The following is a 26,564-nucleotide window of genomic DNA, read 5'->3' as shown; positions in this document are numbered from 1 at the left end:
AAATGTACCACCTACTGGGGATTCTGCGTTTGTCCCGATCTGGGGGAGACAAAGCCTGCAATGCCTAGATGCCAAGACAGAAGATGGGACAAGCTGTTTATTCAACAAAAGCCTTTTATTCGTTCAAAAATCAACCATTGCGTTTATTCCGCAGATATTAAAAAAGGGTGGGGCGAGGCTTCTCATCACAGCGCCTTTGATGCTAATTCACTTGCCATCCCCCGGGGTTGATCAGGAAGAGAGGCATCTGGGAGACATGCTGCCGAAAGGTGGGGCAGGAAGCCCAGGGTCTGGGTGAGATCACAGCCCCCTCTTCACCTCCCCATCCGCAGCCTCCCCTCTCAAATCACCTATGTGGCAGGTCAGGGCCCCCACATGCCGTCACGGCTCATCGCCACCAGGGGGCGTGCCCGCCTTCCCTTCCATCCCTTAGACACTGAAACCGCTGGGAATCAGGTGGCTTTCCTCTATAGGTGAGCAGTGGGGCTTTTTCTGCCTCTTCCCATCCCCCAACCCCCTAGAGAAGACACAATGTCCCCGAAAGCCCAGGTGCATCTGTCATCTAGGCAGTTGGCTGTCAAAATGAAAAGCGTTTCAGGGGAAGAGGACACACAGGTTTGCCTTTCGACATGACTCTAAACATTGCCTGGTGAAATACTACAAACTCGCGGCGTTCTCTAAGTACCATCAACACGGAGTGGGCAGCGGACACGGTGAGGAAGAGACCAGGGCCACTGCAGATGGGCTGCCCAAGGCTGGTCCCTGCTCCTGGGCTGGAGAGCAAGGGTCAGCAGAGGGACGGAGAGCCTGGCTCCCGGATGATCAGGCAGCCCCAGAGAGCAGCAGCTGATGGGGGTGGGCCTCAGGTGCAACATGGGGCTGAGGAGCGAGGCCCACAGGCTGCTCAGGGCTCCCAGGGTCCTGCAGCTAGAGATCCGGTCAGAGGAGGGGACAGAACTGCCCCCTGCCTGCAACCTTGGGCAAAAATGGCCAGTGTCCAGCACCCTGCCAGGAAGAAGAGCGGCCTCCGACTGGCAGCTCTGGACCGTCTCCGGGGGTGGACTCGGTGTGCCTGGGGCGTGCATCCATGGTACTGCCAGCTAAGGCCAAAAGCCACACCCGTGGCTCCAAAACAAAAGGCCAAAAGACGAGGAGGTGGGAGGGAAGCCTTGCACGCAGATCTCCCTGGATGCCTGGGGACAGACGCCTCAGCTGGCGGGCCCCGCATGCTTAACCCTGGCTCATTCTCGGCCGCAAGCCCTTTAGCGCGATGCCTCCAGGGCAGGCTGCACGACAGCCCCTGCCCACTGGGCCGGAGAGGCAAATCGAGGCTCAGGCGGAGGCCAGAGAAGTCAGCTGACCTGGAGGAAGGCCCCGCTCCCCTCTCCCCGCCGGCCCCAAGCCACCAAGCTCACCTCCTGCCCTAGGGCCCCAGGTCAGAGCCAGACTGAGGAACTGCGGGATTTGGTGGTGAGTCCTGGGCCTCCTGGGCCAGCGGCCGGAGCAGGTCGGTGACTGCAGGGGCCTCAAAGAACCCAGGCTTCAAAGTCACCTGTGAAAATGGAACTACTGTACCTGTCTCTGCAGGATTAGGGGTAGGGGGCGGGCGGGGGGGAGGGGGGCTTCCAGTGGAGGCAGAGGGCAGCCAGAGGGCCCGCGAAGGAACGCAAGAAGGAAGAGGTAAGGGCTGGCCTCGCAGTCCAGCCTAAAGGAGCGGACACACGAGCCCCCCACTGGCAGAGCTGCTCTCAGGCAGAGGGTCTGCTGGCTGAGGACTCACGAGCTAGAGAAGCTCTGGCCTCCTGGGGAAGAGCAAAATGGATACCAAAGAAAATTCCAAGTCGGGGCGAGGGCCAGCTTCTCCTCTCCTGGGGCCGCGATGAGCAGAAAAAGATGGATGCTGACTTTGCAAAGGAGAAGCAGGGATTCTAGACTCCGGCCCTGCCCTGCACATTCTGGGAGACTGCTTCTCCCGCTGGAAGCCTTCCCTGGGTGAGGTCGAGCTTGGGGCTGCAAAATAGCTCCCGAGGGCAGGAGGAACCAGAAAGCACCGCGGGGAGGGACCAGATGTGTCATCTGAACCCACACACCGCGACCAGCGGCTGCCATGTCCCTGGAGATTCATGCCAAGGGACAAAACAGCGACCCAGACAGTGCCCACATCTGCTGGGCTCAGGAAACTCAGCCACAGACCGCAGAATCACCAACTGCAGGAAACCCAAGCTTAGAATTAGCATCAACCAGAGGAGAGCCTTCAGATCCGCCAGTCCAGGCTTCTTGGCTCTGCGGCTGGGGCAGCTGGGGCCCAGAGAGGGCAGGGGCGTGCCCACAGGCACAGAGCAAAGGGCCAGCCTTGGGCACCTAGTTCCTGGTCCAAAGTCATCTGGCTTTCCTGCCGACAGTTCTGAGGCCGCCCCGTCTCAGCGGCAGGCAGGGCTAGAAGCTTCCTGTGAACACACATGGGCCACGGCCCGAGAAGCTACGTGAACAGGATTCTCCAAGTCCCTTCTCTCCCTGCTCCTTCCCAGCTTTTGAGCTAAAAGAAGGAAGGGCAGAGGGATACTGTCCACACTGGATGAGAGGGCAGGAAGGTGGGAGCCCCTATTCTCAAAACCCGCCAAGGACGGAGAGGCAGCCTTTACACCTGTCACCCCCTCTTCCCTCGCTCCTTAGGTACCCAGGCCCCTGTCCTGGCTCCCAGGCTCAGCACAAGCCCCGCCATCCCCCACGTCACCGCCAACACCAAAGCGAGAGCCGAGAAACTGAGAGATGGTCCCTGTTGGACCCAGAGGACGACACGGGACAGAGAGATGTGGGAACTGGGGGCAGAGAAAGAGTTCTAAAGAGGAGACATTCGGGCTGGGGGAACAGTGCATTAGCCATTTCAGAAGCCCACCTTGCCCCTCTCCAAACATGAAGCACAGTATCTGAAAAGAAGAAAACAAAAAGGTTTTTGGCTTCTTGGCCGCTGCCAGCCACCATCCTCCCAAGCACGTGTAAACGGTGGGCTCCGCATCCCCGGAGCGCTGGACACACGAGGCAGCAGCAACAGTTAACAACCAATAAATAAAAGAGATCAATTAGATAGGTATATATATATAAAAAAAAAAACCCTCACTTTTCCCACAAATAGCACAATACTGTTATCACAAAAAATCAGCATCATCGTAATTCATCATCCTATAGCCACACAGGTGGTTTGGCTGCTCGAGGATGAGACGACAAACCCCGTTCGGCAGGCAGGCGCCCCCCGCCCCGCGCCACAGCCCCAAGGGACCGTGGCCGAGGCCATGACCGCAGTGGGTTCTCCGGCTGCAAAGGTCGAGGCGGGAGGCAGAGTTCTCCCCGAGGCCTTCTCCCCATCTGTCAGTCTGAATCTTCTAGGACAGAAGGTAGTTTGTTTGTTTGTTTGTTTTTCCTTTTTCAATTGTCTATTTGAAATTTAAAAAAAAGAAAAAAAAAGCACACACGCAGGAGAGCAGGAGGGACCGAGAGGCTGCCTGCGAAGCAGCCGAGTCCTTGGTTTTGCAGAGGGCTGGAAGCCTTTTCCCATCCGTGGTGGTGTTTTCTGGACAAGCAAAGGATGTTGGCAATTGGAGCCGGTGGCTTCAGGCGGCGGGTGTGTGCGGGGCAGGGCAGAGGAGAGCCGGGCCTCGCCGTCCCGGGGCAGCCCGGCCGGGTGTGGATGCGGAGAAAGGCGGGATGGGCACGGGAGGGTGGCGTCGGGGCGGAGGCGGCCTCATGGCACGGGAGGAGGCGAGTGGTTCCCAGGCATCTGGAAAACACAAGCAGGCGGAGCGGGTTGGGAGCTGGCGGCCAGGGACACAGTCAGCGGGAGTCAATGAGGCAACAGGGTGGCATTCCGCGTCAAAAGTCCTAAAACTGCTCACACCTTCCAATCCACACATGGGGTGCTTCATATTTATCCCCAAGAAATAAAGCAGAAGCTCCCACTACGGTGCAACAGGATCAGAGGCATCTTGGGAGCACTGGGACGCAGGTTCAAACCCTGGCCCAGCACAGTGGGTTAAGGGTCCTGTGTTGCTGCAGCTGTGGTTTCGGTCGAAACTGCGGCTCGGATCTGATCCCAGGCCCGGGAGCTCCATACTGCCACGGGGCAGCCAAAAATGAGATAAAAGAAAGAAGGGGAGTTCCCGTCATGGCTCAGAGGTTAACGAATCCGACTAGGAACCATGAGGTTGCAGGTTCGATCCCTGGCCCCGCTCAGTGGGTTAAGCATCCGGCGTTGCTGTGAGCTATGGTGTAGGTTGCAGACATGTCTCGGATCCCGCGTTGCTGTGGCTCTGGTGTAGGCCGGTGGCTACAGCTCCGATTCGACCCCTAGCCTGGGAACCTCCACATGCCGTGGGAGCGGCCCAAGAAATGGCAAAAAGACAAAAAAAAAAAAAAAAAAAGAAGGAAAGAAGGAAGGAGAGAAGGAAATAGCAAAATTAAAAGAGAGGGCGCACGCTCAGGGTCCCCTGTCAGGGGATGGATAAGTACAGATAGAGCCGCAGGATAGAACAGTTTGCACCTGTTAAGAACAAGGTGTGCCCTGGCCAGTAGGCACATGGAAAGATGCTCAACAGAATTAGTCATCAGGGAAGTTTGGGGTGAGTGGATGCAAACTATTACATTTAGAATGGATAAGCAATGAGGGCCTGCTGTAGAGCACAGGGAACTATATCCAATCACTTGTGATAGAACATGATGGAAGATAATATAAGAACAAGAATGTATATATACGGATGAGTGGGTCACTTGGCTGTACAGCAGAAATTGACAGAACATTGTAAATCAACTATACTTTACAAAAAATTTTTAAAGAGTTCCCGTTGTGGCTCAGTGGTAACAAATCTGCCTAGTATCCATCAGGGCTCGGGTTCGATCCCTGACCTCGCTCAGTGGGTTAAACATCCAGCATTGCCATGAGCTGTGGTGCAGGTCACAGCTGAAGCTCAGATCTGGCATTGCTGTGGCTGTGCTGAGCTCCAATTCGACCCCTAGCCTGGGAACCTCCATATGCTGCAGGTGCAGCCCTAAAAAGCGGAAGAAAAGTAAGTTAAAAAAAAAAAAAAGAATTAGTCATCAGGGAAATGCAAATCAGAACCACAGTGAGGAGCTCCCTGGTGGCTCAGCAGGTTAAAGGATCTGGTATTGTTACTGCAATGCCCTGGGTCACTGCTCTGGCACAGGTTTGATCCCTGTCCTGGAACTTCTGCATACAGAAGATGTGGCCAAGAAAAAAACAAACACAAAAAACCACAATGAGACACCACATCACACCCAATAAATAAACATGAAAATAACAAATGTTGGTGAGGGTGTGGAGATGTTGGAATCCTTGACCAATTTCTAGTAGGAATGTAAAATGATGCAGCTCCTGTGGAAAAGTTTGGCAGTTCCTCAAAAAAATTAAACACAGTTACTATATGACCCAGCAATTTCACTGCTAGGTATGTGCCCTAAAAAGTTGAAAATAGGTCCTCAAATCCATGTTCACCGATGTACAAAGCACTATTACTCACAACTGCCAAAAAGTGTAAACAACTCAGAGGTCCTTCCATGGATGACTGGATAAGCAAAATGGGATCTATCCATGCAATGGAATACTATTCAGCCACGAAAAGGAATGGGGTATTGACACATGCCACAACAAGGATGAAACCTGACACATGAGGCTAAGTGAAAGAAGCCAGACACAAAAGGTCACATACTATATAATTCCATTTGTATGAAACTTCCAGAATAGAGGCAGGAAGCAAATTATAGTTGCCAGAAGCTTGTTATGGCGGCAGGGGTCGGGGAAAGGAATGCTTAACCGATACGGAGTTTTACCTTGGAGTGAGGCAAATGTTCTAGACCTGGATAGAGATAGTGGTTGTACAATATTGTGAATGGACTAAATGCCACTGATGGTTTGGTTTGGCTTGGTTTTTTTTTTTCTTTTTAGGGCAGTACCCATGGCGCATGGAAGCTCCGGGGCTAAGGGTCAACTCGAAGCCACATCTGCAACCTATGCTGTAGCTCGTGGCAATGCCAGATGCTTAACCCACTAAGCGAGGCCAGGGATCGAACCTGCATCCTCACAGATATTCTGTCGGGATCTTAACCTGCCAAGAGGACCTCTGAAATGCCACTGAATTGTTCACTTTAAAACAATTAACTTTTGGGGGCGGCAGGGACACCCGTGGCATGCAGAAGTTCCTGGACCAGGAATCGAACCGCATCACAGCAATGACGAACACTTAACCCACTGTGCCACCAGGGAACATCTAAAATGGTTAGTTTTAGGGAGAGTTCCCATTGTGGCGCAGAGGAAATAAATCTGACTAGTACCCATGAGGTTTCGGGTTCAATCCCTGACCTTGCTCAGTGGGTTAAAGATCCCGTGTTGCTGTGGCTGGCGTAGGCCGACAGCTGCAGCTCTGATTCGACCCCTAGCCTGGGAACTTCCATACGCCACAGGCGTGGTCCTAAAAAATAAAATAAAATAAAAGGTTAATTTTATGTTATGTGAATTTCACTTGAATACATTTTTTTTTAAAGCAGCAGTACGGGGGACAGTCATGTTTGTTACTGTCTGTACCATCCGCAGTCCTTCCCATAAACTGCTCTGCCCCTCTGTTTAAACTGAATGTCCCTGCTCCCCACTGCACACGTGCAGTTATCTGATCCAAAGGGGCCACTTTCGGAGTTCCCGTCCTGGCTCAGTGGTTAACGAATCTGACTAGGAACCATGAGGTTGCGGGTTCGATCCCTGGCCTCGCTCCGTGGGTTAAGGATCTGGCGATGCCGAGACTGTGGCGTAGGTTGCAGACACGGCTCGGATCCCGCGTTGCTGTGGCTCTGGCGTAGGCTGGCAGCTGTAGCTCCGATTCAACCCCTAGCCTGGGACCCTCCCTATGCCAAGGGAGTGGCCCTAAAGAGCAGAAAAAAGAAAGAAACAAACAAACCAAACAAAAAAACAACACGTGCAAATATGATGAAACTCATCAAATGAACTGAAATCCATAAATCAATGATTACACCTATTTTTTTAAAAAAACTTCACCAGTCACCTCTCGAGGATGTTAGAAATTCAAACCGTTTTGAAAACCGATAAAGAATCAAGTATTCATCCTGCCTTCCTCAACATATATCCAGACAAATCTACAATTCAAAAGAGGCAGGACACCCCTCTGGTCACGGCAGCACCACTCACAACAGCCAAGACGTGGACACGACCTAAATGTCCATTGACAGATGAATGCATGAAGACGTGGTACATATATATGAAATGGAATACTACTCGGCCATACAAAGAATGAGATAATGCCACCTGCAGCAACAAGGATACAACTAGGGATGCTCATACTAAGAGAAGTCAGTCAGAAAGAGAAGGGCAGATACCATATGATAGCACTTAGATGCAGAAGCCAAAATAGGGCCCACACGAACCTATCGACAGAACAGAAACTGACTCACAGGCATGGAGAACAGACTTGTGGTTGCCGAGGAGGAGGGGAAGACGGATGGAAACCCACGGTTTGTAGAGACAGATTAGTACACTGAGAATGGATTGGTAACGGGGTCCTGCTGTACAGCACAGGGAAGCGGGTCTGATCTCTTGGGAGAGGATCTGAGAAAAAGAATGTATATATTGGGTCACTGGGTCCTTCTGCTGTCCTACAGAAACTGACAGAACATTGTAAGTCAACTATAATAAAAAATTTAAAAAAAAAAAAAGAAATTGGCACAACATTGTAAATTAACTATACTTTAATTAAAAAAAAAAAACTTTCTGGAGTTCCTGTTGTGGCGCAGCAGAAGCAAATCCCACTGAGGTTGCAGGTCTGACCCATGGCCTCGCTCAGTGGGTTAGGGATCTGGCTTTGCCGTGAGGTGTGTAGGTTGCAGACACGGCTCGGATCCTGCTTTGCTGTGGTTTGGTGTAGGCTGGCAGTTCTCGCTCTGATTCAACCCCTCGCCTGGGAACCTCCATATGCCACGGGTGCAGCCCTAAAAAGCACACACACAAAAATAAAAAATAAAATAAATTATTCTAAAGAATATCTATTTGGAGTTCCCATCGCAGCTCAGCGGTAACAAACCCACCTAGTAACGGTGAGGACGCAGGTTCGATCCCTGGCCTTGCTCAGTGGGTTCATGATCTGGCGTTGCTGTGAGCTGGGGTGTAGGCCAGCAACTACAGCTCTGATTCAACCCCTAGCTTGGGAACTTCCATATGCTGAGGGTGCGACCCTAAAAAGACAAAAAAAAAAAAAAAAAAAAAAGAAGAAGGGAAAAAAGGATATCTATTTTAAAACAAAAAACAAACCAAAAAAACCCCCCTAAGCCTCGAAGTAACCAAGCAGCTGATGAGAGGAAGTTTCCCTTTGTAGAAGTAATCCCACCAAAAGGAAGGAAAAACTATTCAGACGTCCACAGGTCGCATCTCGTAAGCAATGAATGGATGCGGGCAGCGATCAGCAATGCTGCTCACTTTACCAACGTCAGGTGCAGCCGGTGGAAAGGGGACCAAACACAACCCCGGGCCAGCCTGCAGACCAACTGCCATTTCCAGAGAACAGGGAACAGAGAGCCTGTTAACACGACCCTGGGGCCCGGCAGCAAATCCCAGACTGGGGGGACTCTGCAGAATGCGCTTGTCTACAAACAACAAGAAGGAAAGGGAAGGAGAAAAGGTATTGATTAAAATAAGCCTAAGACACCTATCAGGTGCAGGATGGAAACAGCACGGGGATTCCTCAAAAAAACCAAAAGTAGTGTTGTCATATGACCCCCTGATCCCACTCCTGGGCATATAACCGGACAAAACTATAATTCGAGAAGCTCCGTGCACCCCCGTGTTCACAGCAGCACTGCTTACAATCGCCAAGACATGGAAGCAACCTCAATGCTCATCAACCAATGAACAGACAGGAGTTCTCGCCGTGGCTCAGCGGGTTAAGAACCCAACTAATATCCATGAGGATGAGGGTTTGATCCCTGGCCTCGCTCAGTGGGTTAAGGATCCGGCATTGCCGCAAGTGCGATGAAAGTCATGGATGCGGCTTGGATCTGGCCTTGCTGTGGCTGTGGCATAGACCTCAGCTGCAGCTCTGATTTGACCCCTAGGCTGGGAATTTCCATATGTTGCAGGTGTGGCCCTAAAAAGAAAAACAAAAAAGCCAGATGAACAGGTAAAGACGTGGGATATATAAATATATACCATTATTCAATGGAATATTACTCAGCCATAAGAATGAAATAATGCCCTTTACAGCAGCATAGACGGGGCTAGAGATTATCCTACTAAATGAATTCAGAAAAAGGAAGACAAATACCATATGGTATCACTTATGTATGGAATCTAAAATATGACGCAGATGAACTTACCTATGAAACAGAAACAGACGCACAGATAGACGGAACAGACTTGTGGTTGCCAAGGGGGTAGGGAAGCGACGGAGTGGGAGTTTGGGATCAGCAGATGTAAACTATTACATATAAATGGATAAACAGCAAGGTCCTACTGTATATATAGCACAGGGAACTATATTCAATATCTTCTGACAAACCATAATGGAAAAATATGAAAAAAAATATATATATATACATACACACACACACAACTGAATCACTTTGCTGTTCAGCAGAAACTAACCCGACATTGCAAATCGATTCTACTTCAATCAAATAACATTTAAAGAAAGAGACCTATCAACCGATTGCCATCCATGGACTTTATTCAGATTCTGCTTCCAGTAAACAAAGTGAAAAAAATTATTAGACAATCGGTAACTGGACTATCAAATGCTGATGCGAGTTTATTACGGAATTATTGATGATTTTTTGGCCACAGCCTGTGGCATGTGGGAGTTCCCAGGTCAGGGATCCAACCTGCGCCACAGCAGCGATGATACTGAATCCTTAACCTGCTGAGTAACCAGGGAACTCCAAATCGTTATCTTTTAGAAATACGTTTTGAAATATTTGTATATGAAATGATACGATGTCTTGAATTTGCTTCAAAACAACCCAGTGTGGGTGGTGTGTGGGGGAGGGTATAGAGGGTACAAGACTACTGTGAGTTGGTATTTCTGAAGTTAGGTGTTGGGTACAGAGAGTTACACATTCTCTCTACTATTGCATGACACTCTTTCCATCATAAAAATTGTCTTAATACACCCTCAAGTTTCCAACAACCAAAGTGCCCCACACTACAAGACTGGTTAAGTGATGGCCCAGCCATAAATGGAATACTATGCAGCTGTTAAAAATGATGGTCTCAAACAACATTTAGTGATGCAGAAAATATGCATGATCTCAGTTCCTGAATAATTCAGTGAATTATATAACAGCAATTTATCTAAGAATTACGATACATGAGGAATCCAAGAAGGCAAATAAATCACAAAAACAATGGAACACAAACTGGATATAATTACCGTCAGGCAGGCTTTAGGGACGTCTGAGAAAAAGAGGATGGCAATTTTCGGCAAGAGTGATAGAAAAGGGGATCTTGTCACCCTGAAAAGCTTGTCATGGAAATGATGTTGCACCCTCTTGGCCTACGTGTTGCTGGCGAGGGTAAGCTATACGTCTACATAAATTGTGCTAAGGAAATCCGGTGTGGACACAACAGCATATGAACGTTAAGCCAAGCTGGGTAAAACGTGTTAAAAATCTCTTGTAGTGTTGTGTCTCCAAAAGGAAAAACAAATGTTTCCTATAAGTTGTTCATTAAAAAAAACAAAAAACCAACAACATATGGTTATGAATTCACTGCTGCTGAAGAAACACAAATATAATCATAGGAAACTGTGAGACAAAAACAAATAGGGTGATTCAAAAATAATCACACCCTTTAAAGGGACGAATTACACCATATGAGTTTTCCTTGGGGGGAGACATCAAGAACCTATGTTTGAACCACTTTTCCAAGGCCTGGAGGAAATAAAGCAGCTGTCATATGACAGTTGCCAATGAGGCTACTGCTGCTAATTCACAAAAGGGGGCTCTGAAAAATTAGACAATGGATCAGTATGCACCATGGGACCCAGAGCTGCAAACCGAGCATTTCTAAGATTATAGAAATAACTGTCACAGTTCCCTTACAAATTGGTTTGATTATATGTTCCTATGTGACCTAGTTACTGAGTATTAAGTTTTTGTAAGTGTTCAATTCTTTCTGAATCACTCTGGACACAAAATGTTCACAGTGGTTATTTCTGGGTTATATAAGAAGGTTTTTTAAAAAATAAACTTCTTATTTGAGGTTTTCTTTTTAAACATGTCTTCTAATGTCTCTTCCATGAAAAAGGATGCCTTGTGTAAAATACGAGCAACACTAGACGCTTCAGGACAGCCTTCCTAAGCAAAATATCAGCAAATCAAATCTGATGATACCTAAGAACACATCATGGGTAGCTTCGCATGAAAAAGCAATCAGTGTAACTTACTAACAACAAAAAAGCGGGGGGTGGGGGGAGCCATATAAACAATTTGATGAATGCAGAAAGTGTTTTTGATAAAATTCAAAATCATTCATGACTTTTAAAAACTGTAACTAGCAAACTAGAAAAGAAGGAAACTTCCTAAATCTGATAAAAATCTATCTACAAAAGACTTATAATGAACATCCTAACTAATGGTAAATTATTGAAAGCTTCCCCCCATAATCCAGAGTGAGACAAGAATGCTCACCTTCCTTACTCCTATGCAACTGGAGAGCCCAACTAGGGCAAGGAAGCAGGAAAAAGGAACAAAAGGCAGAGGTATAGGAAAGGAAGAAATAAAACACAGAAAACCCAAAAGAATCAAAGGCAAACCCTTAGATTAAATAAATGATGTTAGCAAGACCATAGCCATATGATCAATTAAAAAAAAAAAAGATTGAATTTAGATAAACCAGAAAACAAACAGAAAACATAACTGTAAAATTACTATTTAAAATACCATCAAAACCATCAAATACCTACAAATAAACCTACTAAAAGATGTGAAAGACCTTTTAGCCAAAAACGGCAAAATGTTATACAGAAAAAAATTTTAGAGACTGAAATAAACAGAGATATACCATGTTCATGGACTGGAAGAGTCAATGTTCTAAAGATGCCAAAATTCTCCCCCAAACTGAACTGTAGATTCAACTCAATCCCAATCAAATCCTCAGCTTGTGTGTGTGTGTGTGTAGACATTTATAAGTCGTTTCTAAAACATATATAGAAATGCAAATAGCCTAAAGTAACCAAGGCATTCTTGAAAAAGAAGTGATGAGATGCTGCGTCCCAAGATTAGGTTATAAAAAGACTGTGCTTTCATTCTGGGTTCTCTCTCTCTCCTTCCCTCCTAGGAAGCTCACCCTGGGGGAAGCTTGCTGGGCAGCCCTGTGCAGCAGGCCACATGGCAAGGCTGCCACAGCAAACGAGTGCGCTTAGAAGGGGATCAGCACCAGCCGAGACTTCAGATGAGACTGCAGCCCTGGCCAACAGCTGATCATTACTGTCCCAGTTTACCTGAGACGGAGGGGTTTCCCAGGACATGGGACTTGCAGCGCTAAATCCAGGACAGTCCTGGACAAACTGGGGTGGTCGGTCATCCTCCTGACAGCTTGACAGCATCCTCATGGGAGACCTTAAGTCAAAGGCTCCCAGTAAAGCTGTACCCACATTCCCGATGTTTGTTCTTCTCAGCTGCTGCACTGCAGTACCACAGTACAGAGCAACAGATTTAACTAAGACAGCGCTTCCCAAAAGATGACGATAAAATGAGGGATGCGCAGGCGCCAAGGGGCCCGACCTCAGCAATCATCAGAGAAATGCAAATTAAGGTGACCACAAGCTATTCCCACACGCCCACCCAGATGGCTGAAATTTTAAAAGACAGAGACCATCCAACATTGTTGGCAAGGCTGTGGAGCAATTGGCGGACTCACAGGACATGAGTGGGAGTCGGAGATGGTACCACCACGTTGGAAGACGGTCTGGTAGTATCTCTAAAGTTAAACATACACGTATCCTACATCCCAGCAGTTCTCCTCTTAGATATAAATCAGCAGAGAGCATCATTCATCCACCACAAGACACCTACGACAGTGTTTCTAGCTGGACAGGACCCCAGGGGTTAGTTCTCTGCCAGCAGACAGACGCCTCTGTGGGCGTGTTATCATCCAGCAGATCCAAGTGGGTGGGACAAGAAACTCCGTTTGAGCTGCTGAGCAAGAGAGCCAGGAGCTGAGGTCTTCAGCCACCCAGACAGAGGAGGGAGGAAGGAGAAAGCCCTCTTTGCCCAGGACCCTGGCCCTGGCCGAGAACTGTGATTTTCAATGGGTTTTCAAGTCAACTCTCAGGCTGAATCTGGGTCTATGAGGAGTTTCCTGCGGGCTCAGCAGGTTAAGGATCCAGCATGGTCACAGTTGTGGCGTGGGTTCGATCCCTGGCCTGGGAACTTCCACATGCTGTGCAGACAGCCAAAAAAAAAGATCAAAGAAGAGTATATTATTATTATTATTATTATTATTATTATTATTATTATTTTGGCTGCAGCCCAAGGCATGCAGAAATTCCTGGGCCAGGGGACGAACCTGCACCAAGGCTGTAACCAAAGCCACAGCAGTGACAATGCCAGATCCTTAACCCACTGAGCCACGAGGGAACTCCAGAAGCTGGGTACCATTCAAATGACAAAAACAGAGGAGCCCTGGCTGATCTGAAGACCCTGCCTCCTAGTCTCTCCCTACTATGGATGCTCCAACTGGGCAGACCCCCAAGCATCCCCAGGAAACCCTAGGTGTCCTGTGGCTGGGTTTGCCCCCAGCACCCCCCCCCCACGCCCCACACCCCCTTCCACTCACCCCACTCTGGGCCTTGGACTATACCAGCCCGTCATAGAGGGACAACGCCTGCACGATGGACGGGTCTGCCTTGGAGCCTTCCTGGAACTCCTGCAGCGTCAGCTTCCCGTCGGCGTTCTGCAAGCAGAGAGAGGAGGCTGGAGGTGAAGGGACAGGGACCTGGGCCCTGGATGCTCCCTCCTCAAGCCCAGCCCAGGGCTGGTCCCAAGCGAGGGTGGTCAGGCGGGAGGCAATGCCCTTCACCAGGGGAGAGGAGTCAGGCGTGGACAGACCCGGGCCCACGCAGCCTGGGTGACCTTGGCCACACCACCCACCTCTCTGGGCCCTGCTTTCCTCATCTGGGGATTGCACAAAGTGGCACGGCTTCTTCAGGGCACGGGGGCGAACACTCCTTGAGCTCAAGCTGTGCACAGTGCTTGGCAGACCGGAATCGCCCCATCACTGCTGTTCATGCCCTGAAAGGGCGGTTAATCCCACAGGGCCGAGAGCCTGATGCACATCTCTGGGGTCACCTTTGGAAGGGCATTTAAGCCGTTCCTGGAGCACACGACCCTGGACCCCGGGAGACCGGCTAGCAGGCTGGACGGAAGCCATGTAGAGGGGCTTTAGTGGGTCTCCTGTGGGAGGAAAGGGTTTAGGCCAGCGTCCCGTCCCCTGAAGCATCTTGCAAGGAAACCCATGAGTGCAAAAGAAAAAGGCCTTAGAGACCACCGACCCCACATCCAGCCCCCAGAGACGGAGAGAGTGACGAGGGTTCCAACACAGTGTCAACGTCGCGTGCCCCGCTCGTCACCAAGGACGCCTGCTCTCCGGGGTCCTCAGAGCCATCAAGGAGAGGGACCGCTCCTATCACCCTTTTATAGGGGAGGCTCAGTCACCTACCCAGGGTTCCCTGGCTGCTAACCAGGGAAGCCAGCTTTGGGCCCGGTCTGACTCCAGCGTGGGCTTTGCTTCCTAAAATAAGGGAGGTCTGAATTGGGGGCGGGGGTAGATTTCACACTTTGGGTGTTAAAAACTTTGAACGACCCCGCCGACTCCGCGGCAAAGTTCACGTTCTTTGCTGCACACTCTGTGGACACGCCTGTTGATTCTGACCAGGAGCTCAGCGCCGTCTGAGCCTGCATGTCTCTGACATGGGCTGATCTCATTTTTTTTTTCAAGTAAGAAAGTAAGGCTTCAGGCTCATAGCTTCCAGGGCAAGCACCTGTACCCAGCCAGCATGTCATAATAAACCCAAGGTCACTGTCATTTGTGTTCTTTTACTTAATTAAGGCAAGCAATACCAGGCTTCCTTACCATCCGAATATCAAATTCCCATTTCAAACAAAGTGATTCCAGGTTTTTAAAAAAGTTTGATAGAGGGAGTTCCCATCGTGGCTCAGTGGTTAACGAATCCGACTAGGAACGATGAGGTTGTGGGTTCGATCCCTGGCCTTGCCCAGTGGGTTGAGGATCTGGCGTTTAGAAAGAAGGCTTTCTTAGAGTTCTCGTCATGGCTCAGTGGTTAATGAACCCAACTAGTATCCATGAGGCCGAAGGTTCGATCCCTGGCCTTGCTCAGTGGATTAAGGACCCAGCGTTGCCATGAGCTGTGGTGTAGGTTGAAGATGCGGCTCAGAGCCCACGTTGCTCTTGCTGTGGTGTAGGCCGGCAGCTATAGCTCTGATTCGACCCCTCGTCTAGGAACCTCCATAAGCCGTGGGTGCAGCCCTAAAAAGACAAAAAAAAAAAAAAGAAGGCTTTCTTAACCTGGGGTCTTTGGATAGAATTCAGCAGGTCTGTGAACTAAAATAGGGAAAAAGGAGGTCTTTCTTTTCACTAACATCTAACTGAAATTTAGCGCTTCCTTCCATAATGAATCTAGGTGACGATCCCCCATGGAACCAGAAGTACCTGTGACTTTGTCAGCTGTGGAGATCACAGCATTTTTGTAACACATCATAGCTGCTGCAAAGCATCAAGAAGACAGATCAGCACTTTGAAATTCAGGCTGGTTAAACCCACCACTCAACCTTATCAGCCACCATTGTGGCTCAGTGGTTAACGAATCTGACTAGGAACCATGAGGTTGTGGGTTCGATCCCTGGCCTCGCTCAGTGGGTTAAGGATCCAGCGTTGCCGTGAGCTGTGGTGCAGGTAGCAGATGTGGCTCGGATCACTTGTTTCTGTGGCTGTGGTGTAGGCTGGCAGCTACAGCTCCGATTAGACCCCTAGCCTGGGAACCTCCATATGCCGCAGGTGCGGCCCTAAAAAGACAAAAAAAAGGGAGTTCCCGTCGTTGTGGTGCAGCGGAAACAAATCCGACTAGGAACCATGAGGTTGCAGGTTCAATCCCTGGCCTCTCTCAGTGGGTTACGGATCCGGTGTTGCCATGAGCTGTGGTGTAGGTCGCAGACACAGTTCGGATCTGGCATTGCTGTGGCTGTGGTGTAGGCCAGCGGCTACAGCTCTGATTAGACCCCCAGCCTGGGAACCTCCACATGCCGTGGATGCGGCCCTAAAAAGACAAAAGAAAAAAAAAAAAAAAGAAGCAGCAGCTCATATAAAACCACATCACAAATACTTTTTAAAAAATATTTTGAGGCATTCTCTTGTGGCACAGAAGGTTAAGGATCTGGTGGTGTCACTGCAGCAGCTCAGGTCACTGCTATGGTACCGGTTCAATCCCAGGCCCGGGAACTTTCACATGCCACAGGTGTGGCCAAAAAAATGTGATAGGTCTCTTCCAAAATAGCTTTCTTTTTGACCCTACGAATGTTATCTGATGCGCTTAAAAACATTCTGAGACAGCTTCTCCAGAATGTCAAAGGGGTCTGTGGCAAAAACTGAAAAGGTTAAGAAGCTGAGTTGATCAAGGAAAAAGCGTTGGACGAACTGACTTAAAACCCTGCATGTCTGCGGGCCGGACCAGTGGGCATCACACCAGGGGTCTCACCTTGTCCATCATGGCAAAGATCCGGTCCACCCTTTTCTCGGGGGTGTTCTCCTCCTCTGGCAGCTCCACGGTGTTGCCCTGTCGGGGACAGGCGAGGTGGGGCCAGCTCCTGGCCCTCTGCCCTCTGGGCCCTTGGCCCCCAACCATGCCCCCCAGACCTGAACTGGTTCCAGGTGAAGACTGCGTCTCCCTCCCACTCCCCGCCGTGCCCCCATCCGCCCTCTGCTCTGGACCAGCCCCATCAGCAGCCCCCGCCCTCCCCCCAAGAGGCACAGAGCAACCCCAGGCAGTGACCCTCACTCGCCAGCTCCCACCCCAGGCAGGAGGGCGGCCGCGTGGGGATGCCGCCTCTGGGCCAGGCCCCATCGCTGAGTTTGATGCCCTGCTGCTGCCCCCGCCCCCGCACCCCCAGGGCCCAGGCCTCTCACCACCATCTGGTAAATGGCATCCACAATGTCCAGCATCTCGTTCCTGGTGATGTAGCCGTCGTTATCCAAGTCGTAGAGCTTGAAGGCCCCTGCAGTCAAGCAGCCAGGGCGAGTGAGCCCTGATCCGGGGCTGGGATGGTGGCCGCTCCCCCTCCCCTCGGCACCCCGCCAACAGCCCTGTTATTCATCCCGCCAAGACAGACAGGGGACACACACACACACCATGTCACCTAGTTACTGAAAAAGCGTAAATGTAAAAAGGAGGGGGCAGAGCTCTCTTGTGGTGCAGCGGGTTAAGGATCTGGCCTTGTCACTGCAGCAGCTTGGGTCACTGCTGTGGTGCAGGTTCGATCCCTGGCCCGGGAACTTTCATAGGCCGCAGGCACAGCCAAAACATAAACCGAGGGGGCTGGGTCTGTAAGAGCTGAGGCCTCGGAGGCTGATGCTGAGAGACAGAAGGGAGCCCAGGAGCAGCCCTAAAGCCACCCCTCTCCTTCCCCCACCCCTGCCTCTGCCTCCTCTCGGCCCACCCCCTTTCCACAACTATGCTGGATCCAGCTAGGGTCAACTTGGAAAAGAAAATAATATGCCTAGGGAGGGGGGAGGAGCTTTGGCATAAATAAAATCCTCTTTTATTCCTAAAAAGAGAAAGAAAGAAATTGCAGTGCTTTCTCGGTGCCGATGCGATGCGGTGAAGTTGTCTCAGTGGGAAGTGAATCCCGGCCCAGCTGCTTTCATCTTCCTGCTAGATCCCCTCTCGTGCCAGCACGGGTGCACCCTCTCCCCCATAGCCTTCTCTCGACCCTCCTCAGCCCTCGCACATGCTGATCCCCTGCCTGGAACCCTCTTCCCGCCCCCCGACCCCCTGCCAGCTTCACCCTTCCCAGCTCGGCTCCCGACTCATAACAGGGTCAGTTCCTCTCTGATCGGCTCACACCTCCCTCTTCCAGCCCCGGCTGCAGTTTTATGGGCTCTTTTGGATAAAGTCCCTGAGCTAGAGGGACAGCCACGAGAGCAGGTGCCCCTCGATCTCATACACCTGTGGATTCCGGGCCTCCAGCCCAGCACAGACATGAGGCCACGTTTGGTCAATAACTGTTAGGTGAACCAGTAAATGGACACACGCCATCAGTCATCCAAACAGCCTCCCAAGTGCTGGATCCAGCCCTGGAACCGGGTCTGAACCCCACGCTGCCCGGCGCCAGGTGCACCTTCGAGAATGCCCTGTGCTCCTGCCCCATCTGTCCACCCGCCTGGCCGCCTGCAGGAAACCACCTCCGACCTGGAAGGGCAGGACATCTGTGCCACCCTCAGTCCTGGACAGACGGCCTGGCCCAGAGATTTGGCCTCCCTCCAGCCCAGGACGGCCCAGCGGCTGCCCGACGGAGCCCAGCGGGCAGGACTTACACCGCAGCTTCTCGTCCAGGGTTCCCCTCGAGGTCACCGACAGCGCCTGGATGAACTCGGAGAACTCAATCCGCCCGTCCTGCGGCAGGGAGAGAGGGATGGGGGTAAATGCTGAGCTGCCCGGTCAGGACGCACCTTGGGCAGGTGGTGATGGGCAGAAGCAGGTAGCTAAGCAGATGCAGGGGTGAGGGATGGGGAAGGAGGGGGAGGGGAGGGCCAGAAATGGGACCGACCAGGCAGGAGGGACAGGGTAAGGCCAGAGGGAGAGCTTGACTCCACATCTGGCGGGAGGAAGAGGCACCCCCAGCGCCCGTGACCCTCTCTGGGCAGGAGCTGCCCAGAATCCCTTCTCTCAGACCCTTGGCCTTGAACCACAGGCACAGAGGCTTTAGAAGGTGGGGCTCTGGACTGTCCGATCCTATTTGTTTTGCCAATAAGGAAACTGAGGCTTGGAGAGGACAGAGCTCTTCCCAGGGCCAGGAAGGGTGGCCGGCAGCAGGGGCCACCTGCGGAGAAAGCCAGGGCGTGACCGAGTAGAAACAACCCACACGCCCAACAACACGGAGTGTAGAAACAAGTTACACTAAGTCCACCGTGAACACCAGGGAGCCAGGAAAAACGCCAGTGTGGGACCGAGGCTGGAGGACCACGGATGCCTCAGCGGTGGACCTGCCACCCGTCAGGGCGTCTGTCACCAGGAGGGGACAGACACCAACCCAGACAAGCCTCGAAAACACGATGCTTGGGCATCAACGATGCCACATTATGGGATTCTCAGTTTCCTCATCTGCAAAATGGGGGCATTTAAAAGGCATCCTTTACAGGTAGTTGCTTGTTAAGGTCTCGCTACAAACAATCCACATAAAGGCCTTAGTACATAGAAAATGTTCAGTAAATTAAGTTATGATTATAAATCCTGTCATCATTCCTGAAGACACTTGCCTTTTGCGCTTTGTAAGAAAAGAGTCAAGGAGTTCCCATGGTGGCTCAGTGGTAACAAACCCAACTAGTATCCATGAGGATGTGGGTTCGATCCCCGGCCTTGCTCTGTGGGTTAAGGATCCAGCGTTGCCATGAGCTGTGGTGTAGGTTGCAGACGCGGCTCGGATCCCGCATTGCTGTGGCTCTAGTGTCGGCTGGCAGCTGTAGCTCCGATTCGACCCCTGGCCTGGGAATCTCCATATGGCGCAGGTGCAGCCCTAAAAGCAAAAAAAGAAAAAGAAAAAGGTCAAGGCGTACCTATGTGTGCATGGGTGTGTACACACATGTCTGTGCACGATAGGCGTGTGCACACGTGTATCTCTATGGGTGCCTTGTACATGTGTGAGTTTATGCAATGTACACACGTGCATGCATTTGTGTGTTACATGAGTGCACGTGTGTTCGTGTTTGTGCACACGTGCATTTGTATGCATCTTTGTATATGCAAGCGTGCATTTGTGTGTGTGTGTGTGTGTGTGTGTGTGAGTGCACACGTGGTTGTTCCTTCTGCAGAGGGAACATCAGCAGGTGCGCGTGGGTGTGGAGACGCTGCGGGTACCCGGGGAGCAGGCTGCCTCAGGAAGGGGAGGCTCCGGCTGGTGCAGCCCGTCAATCTCCAGCTCACCTTGTTTTCATCAAAGACATTGAAAACAAACGTGGCGAACTTAGTGGGGTCTCCAAACGGGAAGAACTGCTTGTAGATCTTCTGGAAGCCCGCCGCGTCCAGCTGCCCGCTGGGGCAGTCCTTGATGAAGCCTTTGTACCTGGAGGTAGAGACCAGGCGAGAGAGAGTAAAAGAAACGCCAGCATCACGCCCACCTGCCGAGAGCTTGGGCCCCGGACCCAGGAGGCTCTGAGTGCCTGTCCAGACAGACAGTGCCACCTGGGCTTGGGAGCCCAGACCTGGACACCACAGGCAGGGGCTCATCCCACCTCTGCCTCTTGCTGGCTGTGTGACCTGGGACAGGTGGCTAGACCTCTCTGAGCCTCGTCTGTACCAGGAGGATAAGAATCACTTGGCCACTCAGCCCCCCGTTCCACCCAGGGGACTAAAGCCAAACTCAAACGAACAGCCTCCCTGAAGCCTCGCTCTCTCTCGCACGAGGCACTCCCACCTCCCCCACCTTCTCCACTGAGCCCCTCCCGGCACTACAGAGCCAGGCAGGCTGGCAATGCTAGTGGTGCTGGTGGGCAGAGCCACCATATGGGGCTGGCAGCTGGCTCCTCCCACATGACTGCACCCCCCAGCGTGCACACACCCGCTCCCCTGCCTCTGTTCCCAGGGAACTGTGTAAACAGCAGCCCAGCAAGCTCGTGGCTTCCAGTGCGACCTGTCCACACGGCATTCCCAGTGCCCACCACAGGACACTCAGATACCCGGCCAGCTGAGGGCAACAGGGCTTCGAAGCCCAAAGCCAGGTTCTTCCACTTGTTTGCTGTGCATCCTCAGGCAAGAGCCTCCGCCTCTCTGAGCCTAACCCTCCTCCTCTATAAACAGGAAGAGCTATTGCACCCATCCTGTGGGGACTGGGTAAGATGATGACGTAGCATCCTTGGCACAGGGCTAGACATAAAAACAAATCAATGTTGGAGTTCCCGTCATGGTTCAGCACTTAATGAACCCAACTGGTATCCATGAGGACACGGGTTCAATCTCCAGCCTTGTTCAGGGGGTTAAGGATCCGGCGTTGCCGTGAGCTGTGGTGTAGGTCGCAGATGCGGCTCGGGTACAGCATTGCTGTAGGCCGGCGGCTACAGCTCCAATTCAGCCCTTAGCCTGGGAACCTCTATATGCCACAGGTGTGGCCCTAAAAAAGCCAAAATAATAATAATAATAACCAATATCATGATTTTTAGTGTATGTTTCTTTAAATCACTTCACAAGTTGGCTCCTGCATGTGGCTCGGCAATTCCAGTCGGGCCACACATTCCTTGGAGGAGGATTCCCAGCACAAAGGGAGGCTAGAGAGAAGGATTGATTGGCTGTTACCCGCTACCAGCTACGACCTCCGCTGGGCCTCTCCCTGCCAGAAACACTGCAAATCTCATTCTCCTGGAACGCCCATAACAGCCCCATGAGCCAAGTACTTACGATGAAGCCTATCTTATTTTACTTTATATTTTTTTTGGGGGGGTGCACCTATAGCATATGGAGGTTCCCGGGCTAGGGTTCGAATCAGAGCTGTAGCTGCCAGCCTACACCACAGCCACAGCAATGCCAAATCCAAGCCATGTCTGTGACCTACACCACAGCTCACAGCAACGCCGGATCCCTAACCCACTGAGCAAGGCCGGGGATCAAACCTGCGTCCTCATGGATACCAGTTGGGCTCATTACTTCTGAGCCACAGCAGGAACTCCATGAAGCCCATTTTAAAGATGAGGAAACTGGAGTTCCCGTCGTGGCTCAGCGGTAATGAACCCGACTAGATTCCATGAGGATGTGTGTTTGATCCCTGGCCTTTCTCAGTGGGTTAAGGATCCAGCGTTGCCGTGAGCTGTGATGCAGGTGGCAGACGTGGCTTGGATCTGGCATTGCTGTGGCTGTGACATAGGCCGGCAGCTGTAGCTCCAATTCAACTGATAGCTTGGGAACGTCCATATGCTGCAGGCACAGCCCTCAAAAAAAAAAAAAAAAAAAAAAAAGACCAAATAAATAAATAAGTAAAGATGAGGAAACGGAGGCTCCGACACGGGGAGATGTGCACGTCTTCGCAGCCCAGACTGGAGCCAAGGCAGGGTTTGACGCAGACGGCTGACGGGGCCTGACACTCAGAGACACGGGCTTGCCAAGGACGTCCCCGCCTGCCCCAAGGTCCTTGGGCCCACCCAGGGCACCCGAGAAGACTCCACGCTGCCCGTCATGTCCAGAGAATTGCTGGTGGTGCCGTGACTGGGGACCACACAGAAGGAGTGTGTGGAGAAGCCACTGTCCCCCCTCCCATCAGAGAACCGTCTCAGGGGCCTGGGCTGAGCAAGGGACACACGCAGGGCACCAGAAAGAGGGAGCCTGGGGAATTCTGGGGCTAAGTGACTGAGGCCAGAGGTCAGAAAGGAGCAAGGCAGGACCCAGAACCAGGGAGGAGTCCAGACCTGGGGGCCTGGGCAGGAGGAGGGGACCCATGTGTGGGCACAGCCAGCCCTGGAGGTCCGGATGGGGCCATTCCCCTCCCCTGGCATGTTCCCCCAGACCTTCCCCCCACCCCCCACAATGGCTGTGTTACTTGAGTGAGTCTAAAAGATTATTAGAAACAATAAAAGGAGAAAAAAAGGCACCCAGAGCCACTCCTGGCCTGGTGGAGGGGGACGGAGGTGGGGCTGCCTCGACGGGGCCTGCTCGCTGGGAGCTGTCAGCACTTTTGAGCGCCTGCGGTGGGCTCAGCAGGTGGGTGCAGGGAGGCTGCCTCGGTGGGGAGCTTTCAGGGGGCCTGTCCGGTTTCCCCTGCAGAGGCTGTCACTGCCACTGCGGGGCCCCAGCCCCCTGGGTGCCATTAGCAGCAGCGCCATCCCCACCAAGCAAGGCCCATCATGAAGGGTCGCCCCAGCCTCCTCTAGCCAACCTCCCCCACCTGCATCCCACACCCAGTCGCACTGTCTACAGCTTGCTCTGCCATCTGGCCTCCAAGCCTGTGGACCTGCAAGTCCCTCTGCCTGCAAAACACATCGCCCTCCTCCTCATCTGGCTAATCCTCTCAGCCACCAGGTCCCAGGAAACCCGCCCAGACCCCCCCAAGGGGGGCCCTGCTCACCTGTCCCCTTCCCTTGACTGTCCCCAGCACAGCAAGAACCACACTGCATCAGGTTTGCCTCCAGGCTGTGTCCCCCACCTGACAGTGAACTCCCTGACACCATGGCGCCCGATGCCTGGCCCGGGGGCGGGGCTCAGGAAATGTCCAGCGAGCTGAATGAATGAATGAATGAACCCACAAAGAGAGAGGGGTCCGGCATCTTCTTCCTGAGCCTCAGGGACCCTGGAAAGAACCTGAGAACTCTGTGCAGATCTTTAGAGAACCACTGATAGACTCCCGCTCCTCTGTGGATTGATGGGGCTCTGGGAGGCCCAGAGAGGGAGAGAGGCTGGCTCAAAGTCACACAGCAAGTCAGCAGCAGAAACAGAGTTGCTCCCATTTCGTCGGCCCCTCCAACAAGCCAGGTGGCACTGCCCCCACTGCCGTGTAAGGCCCAGCGCCTGCTCCCCAAGCATTGCCAAACCCCGCTGCTCATCTTCAGAAGGCAGGGGACACCCCATCTCCCTGGAGCAAAGAGGAGGAGGTCTGTCCCAGACACCCCAGCTGCCCCAGGCCCCTCATTTGCTCTTCACGACCTCGCATTCCCAAGGTCAGGACTTCCTGCCACGGCTGGACCCGGAGGAGCAGGCCAGGCCCCTCCCCCACCCCACCCCCGATCCAGCTGAGCGGAGACATTCACCCCAGGCACACACCCCCTCCCCTCGGCGGGCACCCAAGGGAGCTACTGCTTAATTACCGAGTTCCCACCCCGGAATTCCGTCCCAGGAAGAGAGATGAGATGACTGCACGCCCCTGACCCCCTCCTCCACCCGGGCTCAGGTTCCAACAGGACTGGGCCCCCTCCCTCTCCTCCCGCAGCCCCCCTCTTCAGAAGCACTGCCGCCTGGAAGCCTGCTCCAGGGCCTGCCCTGTGCTCCAGTCCTGGCCCGTCCTGTCTCACTGCGACAGGGCCCCAGCAAACCCCTACTCTGCAATGCCTCCCAGTTTCCCTGCTGGCAACACAAGTGGCTTAGACTAAATCAGGCTGGTTCTTGGTGATGGGGCCTGGCCAGTGCATTACAGGGTGTTCAGCGGCGCTCATGGCCTCCAGCCCATAGAAACACCCCCACCCCAAGTTACGACAATCAACAGTGTCTCCAGGAGTTCCCTGGCTACGCAGCAGGTTAAGGATCCAGCATTGTCACTGCTGTGGCTCAGATCACTGCTGTGGCACAGGTTCGATCCCTGGCCTGGGGAACTTCCGCCTGCTGTGGGCACAGTCAAGAAAAAAAAGGGTCTCCAGACAGCGCCCAATATCCCCCTGCAGCAGAACCACTGGACAAGATGGTCTAGGGTGGAAGCGGCCCACGAAGTGAGGGGAGGGTTTTCCACAGCGTCTGCCTTGCAGGGGTGGGGGTTCTGAATCACGGCTGCCATCGGGGACCCGCTGAGAGCCGGGCACGGTGCTTCGTGATCTGCAGGCACCATTTCACCCAGGCATCGGGACAAGCCCAGGAGGTGAGGCGCTTTATGTCCATTGCACAGATGGGGAAACTGAGGCTGAGGGCCAGTGAGTCCCCTCCTGGCTCAGGGTCTTACTTCTGCCCCACCCACTCCTTCCCCTCCTCCACCCCGCCTTTCTCAGCTTCAATGCATCTCCCCCAGGAAAGCCCCCTCTGGCCCCCCAAGACTGAGCCAGGTTCTAGAACACACTCTGGTCCACACGCTCACCGCACCCTCTCCCAGCTGTGCCTGTGGCCTGTGTGATGAGGGCACCACAGGGTCCATCCAGGAAGGACCCCAAACCTGCAGGGCCCACTGCTGCGCCTGGCACATGGCAGGTGCTCCGTAAATGCCGAACAGTCGCACGCCCAGCAAATGGGGGCCTAGAACTGGAGCCCTGCCACCGCCTGTGTGCAACGAGTCATGGGCCAAGGCCCCAAGCCTGCATGGCCTGCTTTCCTCAGCGCCTTTGCCTGATTCCTGACCAGGGGCGGAAGGGACAGCAGTCCTGACATTGTCGCTGGCACAGGTCAGGCAGGCGAGAAGGGAGCAGCCCAGAAAGCGCCCTCCTACCCCAATTCTCACCGCAAACTGGCAACGAGGGATGAGCAGCAGGTCAGGGTTGCAGATCTCAGGGCCCAGCCCCAGAACCTCCGGGGACCACAGGAGACAGAGGGCCCTGGGGTCCAGAGTGACGAGCCACCCAGGAGGGCACCCACTTGAGACAAGGGCTCCCAGCGTGCAGTGGGAAGGAGGAGGCGAGGGATCTGACTATCACTGTTCCTAATTTCTGCGCTTAATGTTTCGCTGGCTGCACCGAACATGCGAGAATTCTATCATATGAAAAAGAGAACTTCATTGTTTTAAATGTAAAGAATTGAAAGAGGAAGGCTCAGGCTTATCCAGTCAGACCTGGCTGCATCCCAGCATCACCCTGCCCTGTGTGCAGCCCTGGGCAGGCGGCTTCCCCTTTCTGTTTTTGTTTTGTTTTGGGGGGGTTGTTTGTTTTTTAATTTTTTTTGTCTTTTTTTTTTTTTTTAGGGCCCCACTTGCAGCATGTGGAGGTTCCCAGGCTAGGGGTCGAATCGGAGCTGTAGCTGTAGCCTACACCACAACCACCGCAACACCAGATCCGAGCCACATGTGCGACCTACACCACAGCTCACAACAACGCCGGATCCTCCGCCACTGAGCCAGGCCAGGGATGGAACCTGCAACCTCACGGTTCCTAGTCAGATTCGTTTCCGCTGTGCCACGATGGGAACTCCTGTTTGTTTGTTTTTTGTTGTTAGGGCCACACCCACAGCATATGGAAGTTCCCAGGCGAGGGGTCGAATCAGAGTTACAGCTGCCAGCCGACACCACAGCCAGAGCAACACAGGATCTGAGTTGCATCTGCGACCTGCAGCTCAGCTCACGGCAACGCCAGATCCTTAACCCACTGAGCAGGGCCAGGGATCAAACACACATCCTCATGGATACTAGTCGGGTTCTTAACTCACTAAGCAACAGCGGGAACTCTGGCTTCCCCTTTCTGAAGCTGTTTTCTCATCAGTCAGGTAGGAACCATTATAGCACCGCCTTTCAGGCACCGAGCGAGCCTCGGCAGACAGTTGTGAATGCTGAGGACAGCCAAGGACAAACCGAATGTCCACCCTCCACCAAACACCCACCCCCACCGCCCCACCGCAGGCCCTCCCCCACGTACCCTCCTGGGCCCTGTCCTGCCAGCTGTCCCGAGA

General features: G+C 52.6%; 1 protein-coding gene across 1 annotated transcript in view; it reads right to left on the bottom strand.

The window, feature by feature from the left end:
* Window positions 1–96: 96 nt before the first annotated feature.
* NCS1 (neuronal calcium sensor 1) overlaps window positions 97–26,564 on the bottom strand; it is a 60,026-nt gene continuing 33,558 nt past the window's right edge. The window contains exons 3-8 of the mRNA XM_003122241.6: window positions 20,217–20,355; window positions 18,611–18,689; window positions 17,204–17,292; window positions 16,776–16,853; window positions 13,841–13,957; window positions 97–3,775 (exon numbers count right to left, since the gene is read on the bottom strand). Coding sequence (XP_003122289.2) covers window positions 13,859–13,957; window positions 16,776–16,853; window positions 17,204–17,292; window positions 18,611–18,689; window positions 20,217–20,355 — 484 coding nt within the window. The 3' untranslated portion in view covers window positions 97–3,775; window positions 13,841–13,858. The remainder of the gene's footprint in view (window positions 3,776–13,840; window positions 13,958–16,775; window positions 16,854–17,203; window positions 17,293–18,610; window positions 18,690–20,216; window positions 20,356–26,564) is intronic.

The sequence above is a fragment of the Sus scrofa genome, chromosome 1 (genome assembly GCF_054392235.1).
Source record: "Sus scrofa isolate SSC_HxYL_T2T_F1_AM1 chromosome 1, Sscrofa_HxYL_maternal_Yorkshire_Landrace_v2.0, whole genome shotgun sequence".
Taxonomy (NCBI): domain Eukaryota; kingdom Metazoa; phylum Chordata; class Mammalia; order Artiodactyla; family Suidae; genus Sus; species Sus scrofa.
Note: the sequence above shows the minus strand (reverse complement) of the source record. Positions and strands in the feature narration are given on the sequence as shown.